Source organism: Cyprinodon tularosa, unplaced genomic scaffold (assembly GCF_016077235.1).
Source record: "Cyprinodon tularosa strain WSP-4 unplaced genomic scaffold, ASM1607723v1 ctg289, whole genome shotgun sequence".
Classification (NCBI taxonomy): domain Eukaryota; kingdom Metazoa; phylum Chordata; class Actinopteri; order Cyprinodontiformes; family Cyprinodontidae; genus Cyprinodon; species Cyprinodon tularosa.
In genome coordinates, this window is record NW_024038995.1 from 815,893 (window position 1) to 839,177 (window position 23,285).

Here is a 23,285-nt window from a genome sequence, read left to right on the forward strand (position 1 = left end):
ACTAGACTTCAGGCGACGTGGATCCTGTGCCTCTCCTGTCTTCCTCCAGACTCTGGGACCTCGATTTCCAAAGGAAATTTAAAATTTGCTTTGGTCAGAAAACATGACTTTGGACCACTCAGCAGCAGTCCAGCTCTTTTTTTCCTTAGCCCAGGTGAGACGCTTTTCGCGCTGTTTCTTGGTCAACAGTGGCTTAACACGAAGTATGCGGCAGTTGAAGCCCATGTCTTTCAAGCGTCTCTTGCTGGTGGATCTTGAAGCACTGACTCCAGCAGCTGTCCACTCCTTGTGAATCTCCCCCACATTTTAGGAATGGGTTTTTTTTTCACAATCTTGACTAGGGCGCGGTGATCCCTATCGCTTGTACACTTTTTCTGACCACAGTTTTTCCTTCCCTTTGCCTCTCTATTAATGTGTTTGGACACAGAGCTCTGAGAACAGCCAGCCTCTTCAGCAATAACCTTTTGTGTCTTTCCCTCCTTGTGCAATGTGTCGATGGTCGCCTTTTGGACAGCTGTCAAATCTGAAGTCTTCCCCATTTTTGTGTAGGCTTCAGAACTGGACTGAGAGACCATTTAAAGCCCTTTGCAGGTGTTTTGAGTTAATCAGCTGATTAGTTTGTGGCACCAGGTGTCTTCAAAATTTAATCCTTACACAATATTCTAATTTTGTGACACAGAATTTTGGATTTTCATTTGTTGCCACTTCAAATCATCAAAATTAAATGAAATAAACATTTGAATGCATCAGTCTGTGTGCAATAAATAAATATTATGTACAAGTTACACCTTTTGAATGCAATTACTGAAATAAATCAAGTTTTTCAAAATATTATAATTTACTGGCTTTTACCTGTATAATCACAGTAGTGCTAAATTAATATTCCAAATCATGCTGATCATAGTTCTCCAATAAAGAAATTAAAATCTTGCAATACTCCATATCAGTAGATTAACGCTGGGTCCAGCAGAGTCCAGTTGTTCTACAGCAACAGAAACCAAAAGTTGAAATATCACAAACTATATCTGCTACACAAACCAATGTTATTAACTGAGTGTTTCAGTTATTCAAACACAAACAAAAAGCGTAATGTTAGCAGGCCGAGCTGAAACTGTGTGCAGACTGCTGTTCCATTCATCTGATCCACAAACTATCCAGTGGCATAAACACAAACGAGAGCTTTAAGAGAACAGGACATCTGGGACGTGTTGGACATTAAAGTCTGGATGATTATCTGACTTAATTAAACGTAGCTTGGCCTTTCAGATAATTAAACGAAATTATTCCTGGAGCTAATGAAAAGTCAACACTATCAGCGTCTACCCAGGAAGGTCTTTCTGGACAACATGCCAAATTAAATTCAGATTTTCTCTTCCCTTCCCTAAACAGTGACAACAAACCCCCAGCACCCTTCATGCTGTTCATCTCAGATGCACATCAGAAAGACAAAGCCAGACTGAATCAGAGTTTACTGAAATTAATCTCCTCAGACTCAGTCAATTTCTGGTTTTTCTTCCCTGACACCAAGAAGTCAGGTGTGGGGCCATTTTAAGTGAAGCAGAAGGATTCAGATTACTGCATTCGATAAAAACACTCAGATCCAATGAGAGCAGCATCCGTTTTAATCCAGTCGGTCTATGTTGAAACAGACACAAAAGCTATTAAACCAGCTGCATGTAGCCTCAAGTCACAATAGTAGAAATGTTTCATCAGATTTTAAAATGAAAAAGATTTAATAAAAAAAAACAAAAAACTTTCAACTGACTGCAGCAGGGATTATATTTGAGTCCAAACGTCCTGAGGGGTTTTATTGACAGCTCTGCAGCAGGTAACATTTAAATGAAAAGCAGCACCATGAAACGGTTTAACTTACTCACTCTAAACTTCAGAGAGCTAAAGTAGAGATTCAAACTGAATTTTTCTACAGGTCTCTGTGTCTGACCCTCTGAGAAAGCCTGAAAATCGTTGTGACAGCTGCAGTAAACCGGTCCCCCCCACACACTGAACTGATAGCAGCTTTGCACTTAGAAGCAAATGGATTATTTTTGGAGAAACAATGGAGGAAACCTATTGTGACACGGACACACTTACTGAAGCAGGCAACCTAGCAAACTCATTCCCTCAAATATTACACATCAGGGCAATCTAAAACTTGTTTACGCCGACAAGCACTCACTTTAGATTCAGACATTACTTTGAGCTTTAATAAACTGGACCAGTGGCTGTTATCAAATAAACCAAACACTTTGATAGGGTACGATTCCACTAAGGGTGTTCTGCTCCTCTTTCATCTCCGCACACTCACGCTGTATGTGAATGAGCTGCTTTGGCATCTTGAATTCTCCGGGGTAGAGGGAGTCGTAGTAGGTGATGTTGCTCTCCGCCTCAGGGACCGGGATGACCATGTTGTCCCGCTTCTCGCCGTAGACCTGCTGCGCCGAGATGGCCCGCTGAAGATGGTGTTCCTGTGGGAAAACAACAGCAGACATGAGGTGAGAAAAATGAAACAAGGCCCGTAAGGATTGCATGTGCATAGTTAATTATTGAAACAGTCAATTTAGGCTAAGAAATCTTAACTATTGGCATATCTTATTTATCAAAGTAAAACCATAAATAAGGATTATAAGGAAAATTTGGCACCCTTTTCAAATCTACAAATCCTCACCATCCATTCTGGTGGATTCTTCTCAACTTTCCCCCTGAAGCATAAAGCCCCATCATGTGAGATCCTGTGATCATGCCTTTATCTACTCCCACTTAATGCTTTACAAACAACGGTCTGTTTCAGCTACTCCACAATAAACAATGGTAATCGGCTCTTACAAATGCATAAATAAATCAGCCCAGAGCTTTAATGTGACAACTTATCATGGTACTGCTACTGAAAACAGGTTTTTAACCTCTTCATTTAAAGGAGACTCATTTTTGGTATAGGAACGTATTAAAGGCACACTATGCAACATTTTTCAGTTAATTAATGTGTTCCATAACGTTTTGGATGATTAAATGAGTCATTTCAGGTTGAACAAAGGTATTCTCGGCCGCCCCGGTGGTCTGTGGGGGAAATACCGCACTTGCAATTGCAGGCTCAGAAGTCTCGCGAGAGTTGGTCTTGCTTTACGGCGAGAACTGCTACACGCCCCAAGTTAAAAGCATGCTCGTTGCTAGCACAGTGGCGATCTTTGTGCAGTTATCATGGCGGAACCAGCGTGAAAACAGCGAAAGCCCATGTCGGAGCAGGCAAGAAAGAGGAAAAGGGCTCCGGACAGAGAGAGAGTCGTACACGGGTGAACATCGGGCAAGCTTTTTCCGAATGGCGAGAGCTAAAATAAAAAGAAGGCTGCAAGGCTGACCCGGACCTCGCGTTTCTGCTGATGCGATTGTAAGTAACATTGGAATGGTTTCTCTCTGTGTGCATGTTCATACTTTCACTGTGTTAGTCATTCGTTGCGTTCGCCTGTCTGCTAAGCTCAAAACAACCGCGCCTGGCTTGACGGAGAAACCAGGAGAACAGCTGTGCATATTTACGACAGTGCACTTTTACTTTCGCCCTTTGGGGGGAGCCTCGCTGGAAAATAAACACCGGTTGCATAGTATACATTTAACCAACATCGTTACCTAAACAGTATAAATAATAAAACTATAAAAAGACAAAATGTGACCATACAGAATGTGATTAAAAAATTCATGAAAACCATGGATAACTGCTGATTTAATGAATATGGATTTGAAATGCATTACCTTGCTGTTTTTCAAAAGTTTCAACCAACTTTCACTTTATATTTAAGCATTTTTTCCTGCTAAGCATTTGTCTTTGCAAGATCGTATAGACTCCCTGTAAATCATTTTGCAAGTCAAATTATCGATAAACTGTATCACAAAAAAGAAGAAGTCTGCTTCTTTTAACGCTTTAGCAAACTGTTATGCATAAAAACATCAGAAAAAGGTGTTCTGTCATATGTCTTAAACAAAAGTTATAAATCTTTAGGTGCTTTACCCAAAGTGACTAATAAGTGAAAGGGAACAGATTATTGAATCATCCCAGCAGTAATAAATAATAAAATTATATTTAAGAAGAGTATTGTGTTTCTGCTGTCCATGTCTATTGATCATTGCAGACATTCAGAGGTTTGAAGAGATGCAGTATTGAAAACATACTAACAGAGATTGTAATAAATATGTAATATTCATGAAATGGGCAATATTTTTACTTGATATGCAAGGCATTTGTTTAAACAGGCAGCAGAACAACAGGACTGTTTTTAAAAGATGTAGAGCAGAATCAGGAACAAGAAATTTCATTTGAAAACGTATCCCTTAATCTTTAAAATCTGTAATTTTTGTTATTTTCTCCCCAGTTATATATGATTACATCAAATAGTGACAACATTGATGGTTGAGGCTGTGGTTTAAACAGAGTTCGGCCCAAAGAGGACAGAAACTGAACAAACTTTCAAACTTAACCTTTGGAACAGAGAACAAGACAGGATAGAAACTCAACACTGCCTTTTTATCACTTCAGCTCATCTACCTGCCACCTGTGTGATAAGAGTTGGCTGCTGCCAAGTGTGTTCAGAGGGAAACAAACAGAGCGGCTGACCAACCGGTTTATGAGAAGACTGTTTGGACATTCCCAGTCAGGTTTAACCGCTGAGCCCTTAACTCATGCTGGGCACAGAGCCAGCGTTGGGCAGACTGCCACAACAGAGGCTCCATAAAGAGGAGGTGTGTGGCAATCGTTCCTCCTGAGGCACATCAAGACAAAGGTGATGGTATGTAAGGTTGAGGAAGTTTGAGTGAATTAGTCAGTGTTTAAGAGAACAACGGGGAGGGAGTCAGGGTTTAACAAGGTCATGAATTATTAACATGTTAGCATCGTGCTAAAACAAATCACAGCCAAGTCATGGATCATCTACAGAATGAGATCCTGGACCTTCATATCCATTTCAACAATCTTTCACTATTTTAACCAACAGTCACATTTGCAGCTTGAACCACATTTCTACTAGTATTCCAACCAATGGTACGTCAGTCCCGTGTGCTCAGCTTGCAGTCAACCATGGCTGAGGTTTTCTTTTATCAAAACTAATCTCACATCCAATTTTAAAGCTCAAAAGCTTTGGCTCAGCGGCACACATCAGATTACAGCTTTATAGACATGCAATCGTTTGCTATTTTTGAAACAGAAAAGGGGATAAACTATTTTCCAAATAATTTAGGGGTAGAAATTATGGCTAAAATACAGGAAGTTCATGTTAAATCCATTTCACTAACTGGTGCACACAGAAAAACAATTAAATACATGCACATTCCCAGTATTTGTCTTTGGTTTTGGCATCAAAAACATATTAAACTTCCAGGGGAGTCGATTTAAAATAAACCCTTTAAGTTCTTTTTTCGTCCATTTCTTAAACCAGGGTTGCCCCAAGTAAGCACATAAATCATTCTGGTCCAACAGATGGAATGGCTAAATTAGGGTGTTTTAGTTTCCATGACGCAATGCAACTTTATTTATATACCACAATTCATGGGGAAAAAAAAGGTGCTTTGCATCAAATAAACAAAAGGCAAGATACAAACATATTCCAGAACTGGGGGAAGAAAAAAGAAAGCAGCTCTAGCAGCATTTAATGTGTTTTCAGATAATTGGAAACCCAGAACTGAAGCAAGGAATTAAATGGAAACAGTTAAGCACAAATTGTCAGCTACTATCAGAACAAGCAAACATTCAGTTTTCAGTGAGTTCATGTAATGTTTATTATATCAGTGGGTCTAACAATGCCTCCCACTAACTTTCCATTCATTTGTCATTTCTAACTGCTGAATTGTGTAGAAAAAAATATGTTTAAAAGTAGGACTTTCCCTATATGATATCTATATATGTATAATATCAACCAAAAATGAATATTGAAATATATTTTGTATATCCACAATGAACAAGGTGATAGAATGAATTCACTTTGCTTCAAGTTCCGTAACCAACGGGTTAATATTATATGGGCCAGTTCTCATACTCATAGTTGTTGACTATTGTTCTGTGAGTAATATCCCCTTTTTTTCCCTCTATCTTTTTTGTGTTTTTACAGAACCAGTGGATTGTTTTCCGGGAAAGGGGAGACATGCAGCAAAGGACCACAGGCCGGATTCTAACCCAGGTCAGCCGTGTCAAGGTCTAACGCCTCCATACATGGGTCGTGCATGCTAACCACTGCTCCACCTGCACACCCATGCAGGTAATATACCTTGACAAAGCTTTTTCTAACATTCCACACAAAAAAGTAATAGATGGAGGTGTTACTGCTGATATCGTATCAGGTCCATGTCAGTATCAGAAATAGAAGAGCTGTATTGGGACACCCTTATTTAAAAGTTGTCACAATGTCCTCAGTTGGTAAAGCAATCCAATAAAAATGTAATATGTTCTCTGACACATCTAAACAGAAAATTTTTTTTCAAAGTCACACGTCTTCTGACTCCATGTGTATGAAGTACCTGGAGGTCTGTTCTTGTCCATCAGAGCAGATTAAGATGCATTACAAATCTTTCTGACCAGGGCAGTTAATTATAGAATAACTGAGCATATCAGCCAGTTATCTGCATTGTGATAAACTAAGGTTTACAAAGATAACATTTATTAATGAGTAGATTTTCCATTATACAACCCTACAGCAGTGTTAATTTCGTCAACCATGATGATGACTAAAATATTTAGTCATCGCCCCTTTTTCCCACGATGGTGACGAGACAAAAACGCATAAAAATTGTTTCCAGAAAATAAAAATATGACGAAAATAATTTTTTATTTTCGTCAACAAGACTAAGACAACGAAATTTACGATCCATTGTGGAATGGACATTAAGAAATGTAATTGTTTATGATTAAAATGTAATTGTTAATATAAGTGTTTGAGCTTCGTGGAAGATTACACGTTGTTGCGTTGTTTGTCCCTACATGGCGCCTGTCCTACAGTGGCTCGCAGCGCTCAGTCAGTAGCAGCAGAGGGCTTATACTCATAGATCAACTTCGCAGTCATTGCAGTTACCGGTGTGCGGTTTGTTAAGCAACGCCTGGATGTATGGAGCCATTTTGTCTACGACGCGAAGGGAAACACCGGAGGGAGGACGCCACCAAAGACTCTGCAGCTTCAACATGGCAGGAGCCAGGCATCTGAGGAGCCAACATGCTGCCATATGGAGAAGTTAAGGAACGGCCTGTAGTAGAATGAACGGGTGTCTGTGTGTGTGCGTGCCTTCCTGTGCCTGTATCTGTCTGTCTCTGTCATAGAAGAAAGATGTTCTACTGATACACTGGATATTAATAGATTACATTTCTTCCTCCCAACTGGATTCCTGACACAGTGATACCACAGCCAGATCAGAGGTTGGGTGAGGAAGGGAAGTCTGTTGCAGAGATGTTCTGAGCACCCCCACTGTATAAACCTGACTCCAAAGAGCAGAAAGTCCTGGAGAACTCAATGGCAAAGTGGACTGGGCGTTCTGGCCTGCCTGCAAGGACCATTTAGGATGAAGACTTTGTGTTTATGATGAAACACGCCGACAAAAGGTTCAATGTGTACAGTGTGATATATGTTAAACAGAGAATCGGTGTGTGAATTTCTATTCTGCACAGTGTTGACCCCTAAAGGGCCATGCAGGGTATTTTGCAATTCCTCCTTTGCATTAAACATGTTGCATGATTTAAGTAACAGCTGTTTGTTTTTACACTGCCAAAGAGCAATTTTCTGCCACAGTTATTTCAGAGGGGTCTGGAAGAGGCAAACCATTCTTTCCACACAGGAGAGAAAAATATATGTTGACTATAATCATACAGATTCAAATTAGCCATCTAGCTAACAACTTTTATCTTGGGTTATTCTTTTCCTTGAAAGAATTTGCATACTCCACAAAACAGAAGATTAAAGCAGAGTAAAAAATAACATGTTGACTAAAGCTTAAGTGCAACAGAACAGGTCATATTTAACTATTAGAGTGCTTTTAGAAAGCCAAAAATGTACTACTAAGGCTACTTTCAATTCAGCCGACATAAACATAGACTAGAAATTTTTAAACCAAGTAAACAAGCTAAAATCAAACAATATAACAAACATCAGAGGACACGGAAATTGGATCCTAATCAAGTACATTAGACAAGAACGTTTAATAAAATCTAGTTTAATAATCGTAAAAAAAAAAAAGAAAAAAAAAAGAAAATGATCAAATATTTAAAAAACGCGGCAGATAATCAAATGGTAGAAGTGAAAAAGGATTTTGGTTACTTTTATAAGAAGCTAAAGTGGTCATTTCGTGTGATGCTTGGGAATTCAGATCAATTCAGTTCATTTAAATATCACCAATTCACAACACATGTCATCTAAAGGCACTCTACTGCGACAATTTAATAGGGTTGGCTCAAGAAACCCAATCTTTTGATCAAGAAATCTTCTGTACTTTTCTATTAAACTAATCACACGAATACTTTTCCAAAAAACATTACTTCAGAGGTTAAAAAGATGAATAGCAATAGTTAATGTGCTGGAGTGACAGAAGAATGAACAATAATCAATGTTTACTAACAAACACAGGATTCGTGATAAAACCTCTTATTAAATGGTTTTTATTCAACACCACAGAGACGGATACTAGGTACATGTGGTGTTTCTAGAGCATGCAGCTGGACTGTCCTATCTAAGCTCTTTGGTCTAGTTAAGCCCCACTGATGTTGAGAAAACCCTTTAAGGATCATCTGTGCTGATCTGAGATCAGTTAAGGCTGGGCATACACTGTATTATATTTACAATAGTACGACCAAAAAAACAACAAACAAACAAAAAAAAGTGTTTAAAAGTTCACAGCTCATGATGTATGTTCTTACAACCATATGGCCCAATGCTCTGATGTGATCTAGCTGCTCATAGCAAGATCATCCACATGTTTGCATGAAACAATTTTTTATTAAACTAAGGCTACGTTCACACTGCAACCTAAAGTCACCAAAATCCGATTTTTTTTCCCCATATGCAACCTGGATCTGATCTTTTCATGACAGTCCTAACAACACAGATCCGATTTTTTTTTTATGCGACCCAGGACACTTGGCTATGTGGTCCTGAATCTGATACATATATGATCCTTTCAAATGCAACCTGTGTCTGAGCGGCCAGTTCGCATTCATCCAACCTGAACGCCATTAAGACACGACAAAGGTCACTATTCTGAGTCTTGCTATGAAGAAGTAGCAAGAAAAACAACAACCATGTCAGACGATGATGTGGAGAGCAGTATTTATGTTTAACCATCTTCAAAAGGATCGTGTTTTTATGGTACGGAAAGATCGCTAGATGCGGTCCGACGCTACCATCCATGTTTACTTCCGTAAACACAAAGCATGCTGGCCTGTGACAGCATTGCGGCCTCTACTGCACATGCTGGAAACTTAAGCTGTATGACTGCAGTTCACACAGGAGATCACATACAAGTCGCATATATTTGGAAATGTAAATGGCAATGCAAAAAAATAAATAAAAAATCTCATTTCACACAAAAAAAAAAATCGGGATTTAGCATCAAGGCCTGCGTTGTGAACGTAGCCTAAGAAAAGTGGATTAATATAAAATGTTAGCAAGAAAAAAACAAAAAAAGATCTTCGATTCAGTGTAGATCAGAGTGAAAACTTCAGCTTTTTTAGAATTTAACCTGATGATCAGAAATCAGCACCACTGATCGGGGTGATTGATCAGCCAGTGCTTCATTTGATAAATTATTTGGATTGACTACCATAGCTGGCGACACCAGATATAGAGATTAGTGAAGAAAACGCTCATTAAAGCTGAGATAAAACAAACATACCAAGTTAAAAAAAGTACCCAATACTGTCAGAGCAAAAATTCAACAATTTTATTGTTTCCTGGTGTACAGCTGCCACATTTTAAGCATTGCAGAACTTCCAAGGAGTTTCCATTTTCCCAACAAAACATCCCTGTAAATGTTGCATAATTGTTTTAGTTCCCACCCAAATATTCTTGAGTCATTCCTGCAGACAACACCCAGCCCTTCAGCTTCTATACACAGTGAGAGCTACATTCATAAAGCCAGCCGCCCCCTCCTCCCCCAGCCGCTAAATCTAATCACCAATTTTTTCTCCCTTCTGTCTGTGACCTGATGATAAACGGACTGAGGTGAGTCAACTCACAGACAGTCTTGGTTCTCACACAAAAATAGCTTCTAATATGAGCCCCATCAATCACAGTTAAAAATGCTGAGCCAGCCAGCGCTGCCCCCAGAGTCGCTTCCCTGATGCTTAACTGCTCCTAAACGTGTTAAGACAGCTGCAGGAGAAGTCCTTTAAGGCTGCTGCTGTTCAGCGTTCTGTGTGGGAAGCACAGCATTTAACTTCTGGATCAGCAACAACACAGACTAGTAAGTTAAGACAAAATTAAAGATAACATAACAGAAAATGGCCAAAAGTTTGAATGAATCAGAGGCTGGCAGAGCCTTTGGACAGGTGACGCACTTCACCTTCCCACCCAGTAAGGTCACACAGTGAGGAGCTGGTAGCAGGCCAGGAGTCGTCGGTGTGTGTTGGAGCGAGCGGCGGGTTTGGCAGGGAGGCAAACACAACAGACGCCTGCGGGTTTCCCACCAGACCTGCAGACACTGACCTCAATTGCAGATAAACGTAAACACAAGACAAAGTGCCTGACCCAAAACAAACAGGCCGCACGTGTTGCTGGAATGCCAGTGATCCCGGCTTTGTAGCCGAGCCACGCTGCCTGGAAGCTACAAACCCACGTGGTTCTACTGTAAGACGGACCCGGAAAAAACAGGCTGCTGGTTTTACTAAAAGGCCTGTCGATGCGCAGCTGATAAAAGCTTTCTATGAGCGGAGCATCAGGAAACATGGGGACACCACACAGTCAGTCAGTAAACCGATGAGTGGTGGTGTGGTTGAGGCGGTGGGGAGAGAAACGTGTGAAGCCTCCGTCTGTCCACAACAAAATTAGGCTGCTTTCCAGGGTTAGTCAGCCTTCAGATGAACAACCAAAGGTTACTCTACACCAGAAAACAAACAGGTGTATAAAATATAAATAAACGCAGTATTTTAATAAACCTTGGTTAGAGTATGTCCAAGTTTAACATCTAGAGCTTCTGCTTTCTATGCAGATATTGAACTTAAAAAAAACAAACAAGTTGACGTCTTTTAATATGAGTCTAAGCATATTTGACTTAATATGCCAACTCGCTTTGATTGAAAACAATGAAATTTTTTGCAGCTCAGTGATTGCTATGCATTTGCTATTAATTTACCGCATTTTAATCATAATTAAAATGGCTGTACATGTGGCTGTATGGGGATGAGGACCTCTAAGCATGTAGGATGCAAACATAAGGACATAGACTAAATGAAATAACAGTTAAACCCAGTATTATAGTAACAGAAAGGAAATAAAGACCTGATACAGAAACATCAACATTTATCCCTCTGATGCAGATGTAGAAAATATGAGATACAACCAACAGCCCTTTGGTTGCTATGATTTAAACATCCCTCCCACAGTTTTTGTGAAATTCTATTAGAATTACCATTATGTAATATGAGTACTCAGATCTATAAGAATTTAGCTATAAATCAAATTTCTTAGCCTTTAATATTACATTATTCTTTTGATAATTGTTCTAATCCAGCCCTCTTGACAGTGAAAGGTGAAAAGACCAATTATGATCCCCCAATTTAACCAGAATAACTGACTGCTTTTATCAGCGGTTAAATACCCATGAGAAGGCAAACATTTAAAATTAACGTCACCACGCTAATCACCGATATTGGATGGTTTTTAAACCACAGTTGCCTTTTCCTGTTTGAATAGATTAAAATAAATATACTTCCATGGTCAGTTTAAGAAATACAGGTTAATGTAAACTGGTCTAGATCCCAGGATGAATACATATAGGTGGGCAAATATTGGTTGCTTAAAATTGCTGAGAAATACAGAAGATTACAGAAGATCACTGTATAATAATAAAAACACTTAATTACATTACCCCATTTGCTTTAAACGGCAAGTTCAAATTAATATTTTCCCATTTATGAATCATACGTAATAATATGGGGCCCCACAGAGTTTATTTGGTTGATCAGGGGTCATTCTCATTAAAAGTCTGATGGACAGTCACATTTTTGTAGAGTAAAGTCTTAAAAGACAGCTTAATGACAATCCCTGTGTTTATAAGGATCATATATTCCCTAGGTGATTTTAAAAAACCCTCCAAAAAAAACTACCAAGATCAACCTAAAGATCCTGACACTGAACCTGGACAACTTATGTTAATATAAGTCAGATGCTCTAGCTGAGCAGAGAACAGTTTTTGGAGTGGGAGCTACTCCCTTATTTTCTTCTATAAACTGCCCTGAGTAGCTCTAGGGGGCCAGGGGCCACTAATCAGCCAGCCACCATCTGACACACTGGAACCCCTTACACTACAAAATATTCTCCAAAAAGCAAAACAACTAGAAGAAATACAGCAGATTAAAAGAAAGTCGAAGATAAGCAATGCTGCATTCATGCAGACAAACTGAGGAATATCCTAAATATAACAGAATTTATAAAGGATGCCCTCCTGGTGAACAACGATGCAAACGCACAGGAGAAATCCCTTCTTGTTAATGACAGCTAGACTGATCTGAAAGCTTCACATTTTTGGTGATAACTTAATGCATTTACTGTTAAAACAACAGCTCGTAACACATCGCACAATAAGGAAACATTAACAAATATATGTATAAACAAGAAATGTTTTATCAATATTAACAGATAAATGTATCATATTAGCTCAGCATAGTTGACATACAAGAAAGAACAAACAAAAAACAGTTCTGAATAGAAGTGCTTTTTTCCTGCTAATTCGCTGTAGCATTGTTGACATTTTTAAAAGCGGATCTGAGAGCAACAGCGCCCCCTTGCCTCCGTTCTCCTCAACTACGCCAACAGCAGGCCCCCCTTCCTAACGTTAGACACAAAATGTCGGCATTGCTCAAGTCACATGACCCCTTTGTACTTAGAAACCCGTCTCATGCATACATAAATCACCAAAACGAGGATTTTCTTCCATATACAGAATCGCCGTGCTTTAAAGTATCCAAAACTACCAGCCATGTCACACAAACGAGCCGTTTGATGCCCCAACCCGTCGTCTTTCTCTTTAGAAAATTGGCGGCCATTTTGCGATAGCTTGCGCAGGAAAAAAAGAGGGGCGCCTCTGATCGTTTAAAAAATAAAGCAAAGCTTATACCATCACATTTTTTAAAAAAAATATATACATTACCGATTCCTCTTCCTTCTCCATCCCCGTCGGCATCTGCGGCACAGCCCGGTTAATGGATGCATATTCGTGTAAGTCGGGTAAATCCTCACAACGGAAGACGGGTAGTGGCTTGGAAGCGTCCAGCGCCCGTGCCCGAAACGACAATTTACTCATTTTTTTTTTACAATTCCAGATGCAATATAAATCTATCCGATCTCCTAATGTTCACAACGGCACCGAGTGGAGCTTTCATGGATGTTTCTGTGCGGTTAGTCTCTAACGTTCGGAAGGTTCTAGCTTGGATTTAGGGCGTCGCCAGCGGAGCTGGGGGAAGGCCCGGATCTCGGTCGCTCTCTCTCGGACTGTTTTTTTCCGACGCTCCGCTCCCTATCGGTGGTTCAGTGCGCCATGGACAACATGGCGGACATTTAAAAACTCTTTTGCTCTGTTTCGCTCGGAGCGGTCCAACCCCCAGTTCGTGGACCGACCATTCCCACACGGTCCCGAGCGCTTGCGCGTTACCGGGGTTGGGGGAAGGGGGTATTTATTTCAAACCAACTCCGTTCCACACACACACATCAATTATTGAAATAAACCGTAGCCATGGCGGAAATACCGGGTAGTAGGTATGATGAGGAAAATTAACACATTCAATTAGATATTCTAATATTAAAAAACAACACATTAGACAGTGAAAAATCATTATTTTTGCATCTTAACTGAAACATAAAACTTATTTAAAACGGCTAAATAATTCACATTTGTAACATTAAGTGAAAGATAAATATAATAATAAAAAGGCTTAACCAGTCGTATAGAAAAGCCATTTTAAAAATAAAAAAGGTATATACAAATAAACAAGGTTTAAAATTAGGAGTTTAAAAAGTAATTATCCTATTTAGGATAGTTAAAACATTTAAAATGGAAAAAAAAATACAATAAAAGCTACTTCTATTTAAAACGAATAATATGCTTTAATTTTACCATTCAATCTTAATCTAAGCAGCAAAGAAATTTTCCAGCTTTTTATATATATATATATATATATATATATATATATATATATATATATATATATATATATATATATATATATATATATATATATATACACGCGCGCACACACACACACACATACATACAGACACACACACGTACACATAGAAACACATACGGGGCTGAAAGAAAATCGGATAAATCGTGACTAATCAATTATTGAAATAATTGTCAACCAAGTTAGTTTTTGATTTATCAGACAGACTTACTAAAATCTTTTTTGTCTGTCCATATGCTATATCCAGCACTTCTAAAGTGGAAAAGCTTAATCTTCACTTGGTTTAATTTCACAGAAGTCTGTGAGCAACCTTTGCTATCCGATTATAAAACAAAAAAAATGATCTACAGACTTTGTAACCAATTATTTTGCAAACTGATTTATATTATTCTATATATATTATTACTTTAATAATCCCAGAGGGAAATTACTTCTCTGAATTTAACCCATCCCCTTTGGGGAGCAGAGGGTTGCCATCGTGTGGCACCCGGGGAGCAGTGTGGGCTTAAGGGAGATTATATATATATATATATATATATATATATATATATATATATATATATATTTATTTTTATTTTTTTATTTTTTATTTTTTTGCTCTCTATAGCGGGAGGCGTGTTAATCGTGTTAATTAACGAATGTTGAAACACATACAACATCACTGCAACTGGTGAAAATAGCCGTTGCGATGCCCTCTGAAATAAAGTCCAGAAACCACAGCAAAAGTTCAGCACAAGACGACTGATCTGACTCAATGATCACTTTTCCCTCTTGACCCAGATGAAAAACCTCCTTGCTCTCTGGCCACCGTCTGTCAATCATGAAGTACGTTTGCCAATCAGCATCAAGCAGCCAGCTTCATGACCTGCCCCATAGACCCCTAAGAGGCTGAGCCTTACTGGAAATGACGTATTTTGGCATGTCTTCTAATCAGGGCTCTACTTTCTCCCTGCTTACCTCAATAGACTGAGGCTCAAACCTCTACAGGGATAGCGAGCTGATTAATGTGCAACATACTCATCAAATAAGTCCCATTTTAGCATATATCTAATGTAATTTAATAAATACATTTATGAAGTTTGATAATGCGTATTTCCCCAATGATTTTACAAAATGTACAGGGGTGGTTTGGACTCCTAATATTCAATGAGAAATCCCCACTGATATATACACACACGCACACGAACTAAAGGAACATGACTAATCTCACTCAAGTCCTTGATCACTAACTGATTAACTAAACCTAATGACCTAACTGGCATAAAAAAAAAAAAGATGTTTACTCCAGGTTAAATGAGTCACAATGAGAACAATACTGTCTATCAGGAAGGAAAGGGAAATTAACCAACAGGCATGATTGTTTTCAAGTACAACAGTGCTGACCAGCCCCCATTAAATTATATTTCTGAAACTCCTTTACTTTTCTATGTAGCCAAACCGTTAGCGTTCGATCGATTTTACATGGATAGAGCAGCATTCAAACTCCATGGAAGCATCTTACCTGTTGTTGTTAGTTGATGTGATCATCCAGGGTCTCGGCAGATTATCAGAGTTCTTTTTGTCATCCTTAAATCCATACACTGCATGATGTTTATCTGGAAACAAAGAAGGAAACAAATTAAAAGAAGATCAGGACAAATGGGATTTGCACAAAGTAAAGAGAAGATGAGACAAGTCTCCCCATCAACTGATGACTGTCAAACTTGTCTGGAAGTCAAATAGTTTAGCCGAACAGCCAATGTGTGCTGACTAAATCTATGTAGCTTGGCCCACAGTACATTTATAAACAATACTTTCTGAAATAGAATAACTTGAAAATACAAGAGGGACAGCAAACTTCCTCATATGTTACTTGAATCCTGATAAAACACAAACTCGCTTTCTGGCATGTGCAAATATTCAAGTTTGTTATAAGATGAAGTGCCTAACAACGAGGAGCCTTCTTTCCTCTGGAACCATTTCCAGATCATGATGGCCTCAATAAGAACTCAAGCTTTTATAATCATAAGAAAAACAATGCAATTTTCACAGAGTCACTCAGTTTTGTTCATATTAGATGTATCAAGCCCTTTAGGTGGTGGTATGGCTACACAGAAGAGAAAAAGGAGTTGCAGCTGGTGTTCTGATCCAAGTAAGTGGGCAGAACTTTGCACGTTCTCCAAACAGCAGGAACTATTTGACTCTAAACCAGCAAGCTTTCAAGATCATCAAAACAATGAAACCCTGCGGTTAAACATCCACATTCTTATCTTTAGTGCAGAGAAAAATAATGATCATAATTTGGATTTCGTTTAGTGGGTTGCCCCAGTTAACATGAAAAGGGGATATGCTGAAACTACATAAATATGCACACCTAAAGTCCCTGTCACACCTTGACAATTTAGACCAGCATATGCCTGACGTACGATAAATCTGGCAAAAGCGCTGGCAAACGTTGGAAAAGTTATGGGTATGTTCTGTATAAGTTAAGAGCACGCTGAAGTACGCTGAAACACGCTGGTTCACGTGGACCTACTTGCTGTAGGTGGACGTGAGCATGTTTAAAATTTCCCGATGTATGCCAGCTTAAGCCCTATGTGGTAATAACTTACATGTAAGTTATTATCATTGACATATGTTAAGTGTAAGTTACTCATAAGTATTGGTGTCTAGCTTATCCACAACCTATGAGTAACTTGTGCATAACTTAAGAGCTGATCTCCAATGCATATCAACGTATCTGACGTGTTCCAGACGACCACTGAACGTGTTTCTAACTTACAGCTACTGTATAATGTACTGTATAATTGGCAGCGTTTTGGTACAAAAGGAGGTTCACAATAGGAAACTGTCAGTACTCCACAACTCCGCATCCCCATCATAGGGTGAGCAAGAAGGTAAATGTGATGATCCTCTTAGCCAGGGGTCTTCCACATTTTCCAGGGCAAGGACCCCCAAAATGATGGCGAGATGGAGCGGGGACCCCCTAATTATATATACTGTATGAAATTGTGTTATATCAAACTGGTCCTATAGTCATTCTATTACAGATGGAGTAATGTAATGAAAGTAATTTCACCCTGGGATTCTGATTCCTGGTTGATGGCACAGGTGTTGTGAATGAAACGGTGCCCAGCTTTAAAAAGCTCCTGTGTGTCGCTGAATGTGTGCATTGATGACTGAAAGACGTCTTCTGCCTCCATTTTTCTGTTTACTACAGTATGTTGGAAAAAATTGCAGGGAAAAAAAAAACATTGTCTAATCAACCAACAATTTCGCGACCCCCATGCAGTACTTTCGTGGACTCCTGTTGAAGACCTCCAGTCTAAGTGTTCATGCCCACAGCCACGACCAACAAACTTCCTAGCAGACATGACTCTGAATCTGCTGTGACTTCAAACCTTCTTTTTCTTTCTTTTTTAAACCAGACGGTAAACAGCAGCTAGGTTAATTCTGTGAACTAAGATGCAGACTGAGCACATGAGGGAAGCAGCTTTAACTGATGCTTCCTAATGCACAAGTGAGGTTGTCGTTGGACATAAGTTCTGGACTCATGATGAATACGCCATGTATACGTCCAGAATTGAAAAATCCATAGAAAGTTCAGCGTATGACAGCGTTTTAGGAAATTCTGGGACGTCAGGCTTACGCTGGCTAACACTGCAAGGTGTGACAGGGCCCTAAAGAAGCGCAACTGAAGAAGAAAATAAATGTCATGGCACTGACTAGAGGTCCTCCATCTGACCGATTTCTCATATATGTGCCAGTCTCTCAGTAACCAGCATAGTAAATCCTGGGTGCAATTTGGAGCTGTGCGTGTCTTTTAACAGAAAGAGCCCGTGCATATTTCAGTGTACGGAAGATTTAACATTTGGGAGACAATATACAGGCAGCTAACGGACAACATAAAGCACTGGCTACTTACTGTCGTAAAACTTTTAAAATTCAAAATCATGGTTTTAATTCATTTATATTCTTAATGATTAGTGGATTTGTTTTTTTTATGTCAGCTAGTTAGAGACAACAGGTGGAAGAGATTACAGTCAATTAAAAAAACACTTTAAAAGTGATACATTTCAGTTACTGTTTATTAATGATATTAACCTTATCCTGAGACTACTGCATGTGTGGGTTTACTGCCATTCAAGTTTGACTGTTGAGTATTTTCTTTGAGTGATTTGTAAAACCTAGAGTCTAGAATCTGCCATGCTTTTGTCTCTCGTTTTCATATCACAAATACAGCTATGTCTACTCAACGGCCTTGGTCCATCAGCGAAACGTGCCATTTTCGAATGTCTCTCCATGTTCTGATCCAATATCTTTAAAACATACAGGCTCCAACTAAACGACGTGTCAATGGACCAACGTACTCATGAGATTACATAATGAATATCCAAAGATCAGGCAGTAACTAGCTAATCAGTGAATTACCACAAACTGCTTTACAAGTTTAAACATGATGGCCATCTGCATTTGAATCCCACCATCTGTATTACACAATTTTAAAACAACCCTCTGAGATTTAATTAAGAATGTCTGTTTCTGCAGCTCAGTCAGATCAATTCAAAAGAAGCACGTGCTAAAAACATTGCTATAAAATTTGGTTCAAGTGGTAAAATAATTAGATTCTAATAATCTTTAGGACAAGGTCATGATTGTAACGCCTCCTGAGATAAACCCGCCGTGTGTGGTGGGTTTAGAGTGATCCCGTATGGCTGTCTTGGCCTAATATCCTTGATTGTGGGATGTTATGAGTGCACACAAGGTCACAACCTGTCGAATGCATGTGTAGACAATGAGAAATTATTTCCTAAGGGGGAAAAATAAACAAAAAAACTCACCATTGTAGCAAATGGAGCCCCTGATCACTGGTCTCCAGTCTACACAAATGGCTTTTGTAGTTGTAATATTTTCTCCCTTTAATAATAGCTCACAAGGTATTAATTCTGCTGTCTCCTCATTGGCCTTGTTCATTTATTCTGAACATGTTGTGATATTTCTCGTCCTGCATCTGATTTTTCCTGAGTAAAATCTGTTGGTGTGTGAAGAGCTGGAAACAACACACTGAAGAACCAGACTTTTTTAAATCATCATGAGAGGGGTCTCTTAAGTTATGAAAAATCACCCGACAACTTTAAAATCCTGCCATCTGAACCTGGCATAAGTTCATCGGAGAGCAACTTCCATCTTCTCAGGGCTATGTGGATGGAAGCCCGACAACCCAGCTCCAAAATGTGTTGCATCCACTGCTATGAATCCTATGAACGTCAATGTGAACTTTAGTCAAATTTCCAAACTAGAAATTAATCAGTATCAAGTCTCAATAAGGTTGTTTCAAGTAGTTCCATCACACAGAACTTGTTAGACTAATCAAGCTATAAGGAAAATAAGGTAAGCAAGTGCCGTCCCTCCCCAACTCGTTGATGGCACACTCCTGGATAGCTACTTTACCAGATGCCTAAACTAATTATCGATATTATGGTCTTTTTTTTTTTTTACCTGGTTTGGCCCTAACTTTGAGGAATTCAATCTTTAACAACATTTCCCATACACAGGTGGTTGTTGATTGGATCAAAAGATTTTCCTCCAAACTGGCTCTGAAGGCCGACCGGCTGGGACCAAGCACTGTAATCCAACAATTTTAGGGGTCAGTTAACCCCATGTAAGACATAAAGCGACGAGTCTGTACTTAATTACACCTGGAGAGGAAGCTGGAGGTATGAAACTAACACAAAAAAAATTCAAACTGAAATTTAGTCATAAAACTGAAAGTGAAAATGAGTGCAAATTAGAGGCAAGAGGAAAATTAACGGACAAAACATTCATATTTTCTAAATAAAGACCAGCTATACTTTCCTACAGCCTTTGCTAACAAGTAGACGCATATATTTAAACATCTGTGCTGTCTAAATAAAAGGTATAGTGGATCAAATTCTTTCACTTTTGAGATCTGGGGCGTAGTTCTTTCTCATCGTCATTACTAACCTACTTGTACCAATAAACATTCTGCATAAAATTGATATTTAAAAGCACTAATATCTACATAAAATTATAATTTCACAAGTTTTTATTAAAATTGTTTAATTCTATGATTTCACTGAAGACTCTCAGATGACTTGCAGAGACACATTTTCTCTTTACCCCATAATCTAGTTCTGAAAAGAGCAGGAATTCTGTATTTATCATCTTTGATGTTAGTATATTGATGTGTATAATTAACCACAAAAAATACAAATGCTTTTCATATTCCACTTGAGAGTATTACTGCTGCCACCATCTGTACTAGAGGTAAAAAAAATGGTAGGGGTGGCCAATGATTGGGTAAAGCCTGGCGTACACTGCAAGATTTTCGGCGTGATTTTCCAGTCGTGCGAAAATCTATTGCCGGGCCAACTTTCAGCTTGATCGTGCGTCGTGTGGTGTACAGAGGGTAATGAGGGGCGATCAGCCTCTCACGACCACCTCTCGATCAGGAATCCTGAGGTCAGTAGATAATCACACATGTTTGACTGTCGTGGGAAAATCGCTCAGTGCACAAATAGGAATTCTTCTTCTTCCTCTCAGATGAAAACATAGAAGCATGGTGGGGATGCGAGTGAAATGGAGTTATTTCTGGAAAAATTGACAGACCTTAGTAGCCATGTCTTTGTCCAAATATGTTCTCGCCTTTTCTTTTTAGGGTTTTCAGCACAAAATAGCTTAGGTTGCCAAAGCAGGATGTTTCACCTTAGTGAGCTCCATATTCCTCCTTTTCTACTTGTTTGGCTTCCAGATGGAGTCTGAGTAGCGCCATCTCACTGCGGAGCTGAGTCTGTCGTGGTTTTTAGACGTACAGTGTGAGCAGGTAGCAGGTGAGAGCGTCGTGCTGCACATACATCGTGAGCTGTGAACTCACACTGTACGACTAAACCCTGGGGTTTAATCTAGCTCCGCCCCTGGTAATATAGATTCGCATTAACCATTTGTATTGCACTAACCTTAAGCGTGAGTTAAGTGTTTGTTTCTGAGCCCTTGTACAGACAGACTGCCCCTCCTCCAGTGACAGGTTTATACTCCTAGATCTAACGTCCAGGCTTCTAGCTTCATTGTCGAGTCTTACGGGAATTCAAAATCAAGAAGTATTAGGATTCTGAAATCGCACCTTTACTCGTACTTGTAGTTATCCTTTTAGTTGAATAAAAGATGTAGCAAGTCAATTAACTTGCATTTTTAATCAACTAAATATAGGGAATTTGTACAAGTTTTAATGTAAACTAGAGTTCTTTATATGTTTAACTGTTTTAAGTTATAAGCAGCTTTAAATAGGCTCTTGGCATCAGTGGAAAAACCTTATAAAATCATACCCTAAAAATACTTACATAGGATGATGATTGCGTTTATATCTAAGTTAAAATAGATCCTCAGAGCCTCACATGCCTCCAGCTGACAAACAGAAGTGCCATGAGGGTGGGGTTAGTCCCACAATAGGGGAAAGAGTTCAGATAATCACAGGAAAGAACTGGAAAAAAAAACTCATATTATCAACCAGATAGGGTGAGTTCTGGTGGGTTTAATTTAACAATGCCTTTCAATGATGCCCATCTGATGCCAGCTTCATCCCCTTCCACCTGTTTTCAGAAGCTGGCTTTGTGTTTGTTAGATAATATTTGCAGTGACTGATCCAGGCCGAGCAGTTCCAGGGCAGACCACAGGGACAGCCTGGCACTGTTCAGCCACACACCCAAAAGCTGCAAATGATCCAGGAGAAAAATGTCCCACATTTGCCTGCCATCAGGTTCAAAACTCTTAACAGAGAAAGAGGTGTAAAAAAACACAGAAAGCCCTAAACACAGAGATCCTTTAACGATCCTCGCCTCCACCCCTTCAACTGTGGTTTAATCTCAAAAAACCCAACCTATTTATCATTTATATTTAAGATATAAAATATAACATGTCTAAAATATATATATGTCCATTAACCAGTGTATGTCTGGTAGCTTTAAGGGCAGAAAAACTGAGCAGAAACTTGTGGTTTTACTGTTGAATTGCATCCAGCTGACCAGCCAGGAATTTGATTGCGTGTATGAAATCATCTGATGCCAGAAAACACACTAATCACGACGGGCCTCTTTATTCTGGCCGTTAGAGTTAAAAACCAAGCAGGTAAATACTCACCGAATAGATCCGTGAGGAAATGCGGCCGCCTTCGGGGCAGAGCGGGTTCATTTCTGCAAGTTTAACCAGCAGAAGATGGAAAAACCGAGAGACGACAGGCAACACGACGCAGTGAGCTACAGAGGGAGTTAACGTTAGCCGCCGATGGTTCAGGAGAGTTTCGTGATTAAAATAATAATAAAAAAAAACTGTTTGAGAGAAGCAACCGGTTCCAGCCGAGGATTTATGCCATCAAACGGCGTCTTTCAGTCGGTAAAAATTCCCTATTTTGCTACCGTTGGTCGAAACTAGAGAGCTGGAAAGCAAAGTGCTACTGTTGGGGGTTAACAACTTTGCTGTGAAAAACGCCATCTGATTGGACAGCTGAGGCCACCAATCACCTGTGGAGAGGCTCCACAGGGGATGGGACGAGATGTGATTGGCTGGCGAGGACTCGGTTCTGGAGATGAGAACCGCGGATCTTATCAAGGACCAGAATGACTTCGGTATCGATAACCAAATCCAGATACTTATTTTATCCCCAATTTAAGCCCCAAAACATTCCACGGCAAAAAAAAAAAAAAAGTCTAAATACAAGGAAAACAAGAGAATGTTGCCCAAAAGTCGGGGTCCGACGTTAGCGGTGCCGCCATATTGCGAGTGGCATGTGCTAGCAGAAATATTCTTACTAAGATAATGCTGAAATTTTAATAGAAAATAAATAATTTAACACATATGACTTAATATACCGATAATGTTTTCCATTTTAGTGTAAATAAAAGCTAAATAACGAATAATGAACAATGATAAATACAAAGGT

The 23,285-nt window shown here is 39.3% G+C and overlaps 1 protein-coding gene across 3 annotated transcripts in view; it reads right to left on the reverse strand.

Moving 5' to 3' along the window:
- LOC119787139 (enhancer of polycomb homolog 1-like) overlaps positions 1 to 22,810 on the reverse strand; it is a 40,910-nt gene extending 18,100 nt beyond the window's left edge. The window contains exons 1-3 of one of the 3 annotated variants that reach the window (XM_038290784.1): positions 22,487 to 22,810; positions 15,856 to 15,948; positions 2,306 to 2,469 (exon numbers count right to left, since the gene is read on the reverse strand). In XM_038290784.1, coding sequence (XP_038146712.1) covers positions 2,306 to 2,405 — 100 coding nt within the window. In that variant the 5' untranslated portion in view covers positions 2,406 to 2,469; positions 15,856 to 15,948; positions 22,487 to 22,810. Of the gene's footprint in view, positions 1 to 2,305; positions 2,470 to 13,320; positions 13,803 to 15,854; positions 15,949 to 22,486 lie in introns of those variants that run through there. The other 2 variants (XM_038290785.1, XM_038290783.1) reach the window with 2 other exon arrangements.
- Between the last annotated feature and the right edge of the window lie 475 nt (positions 22,811 to 23,285).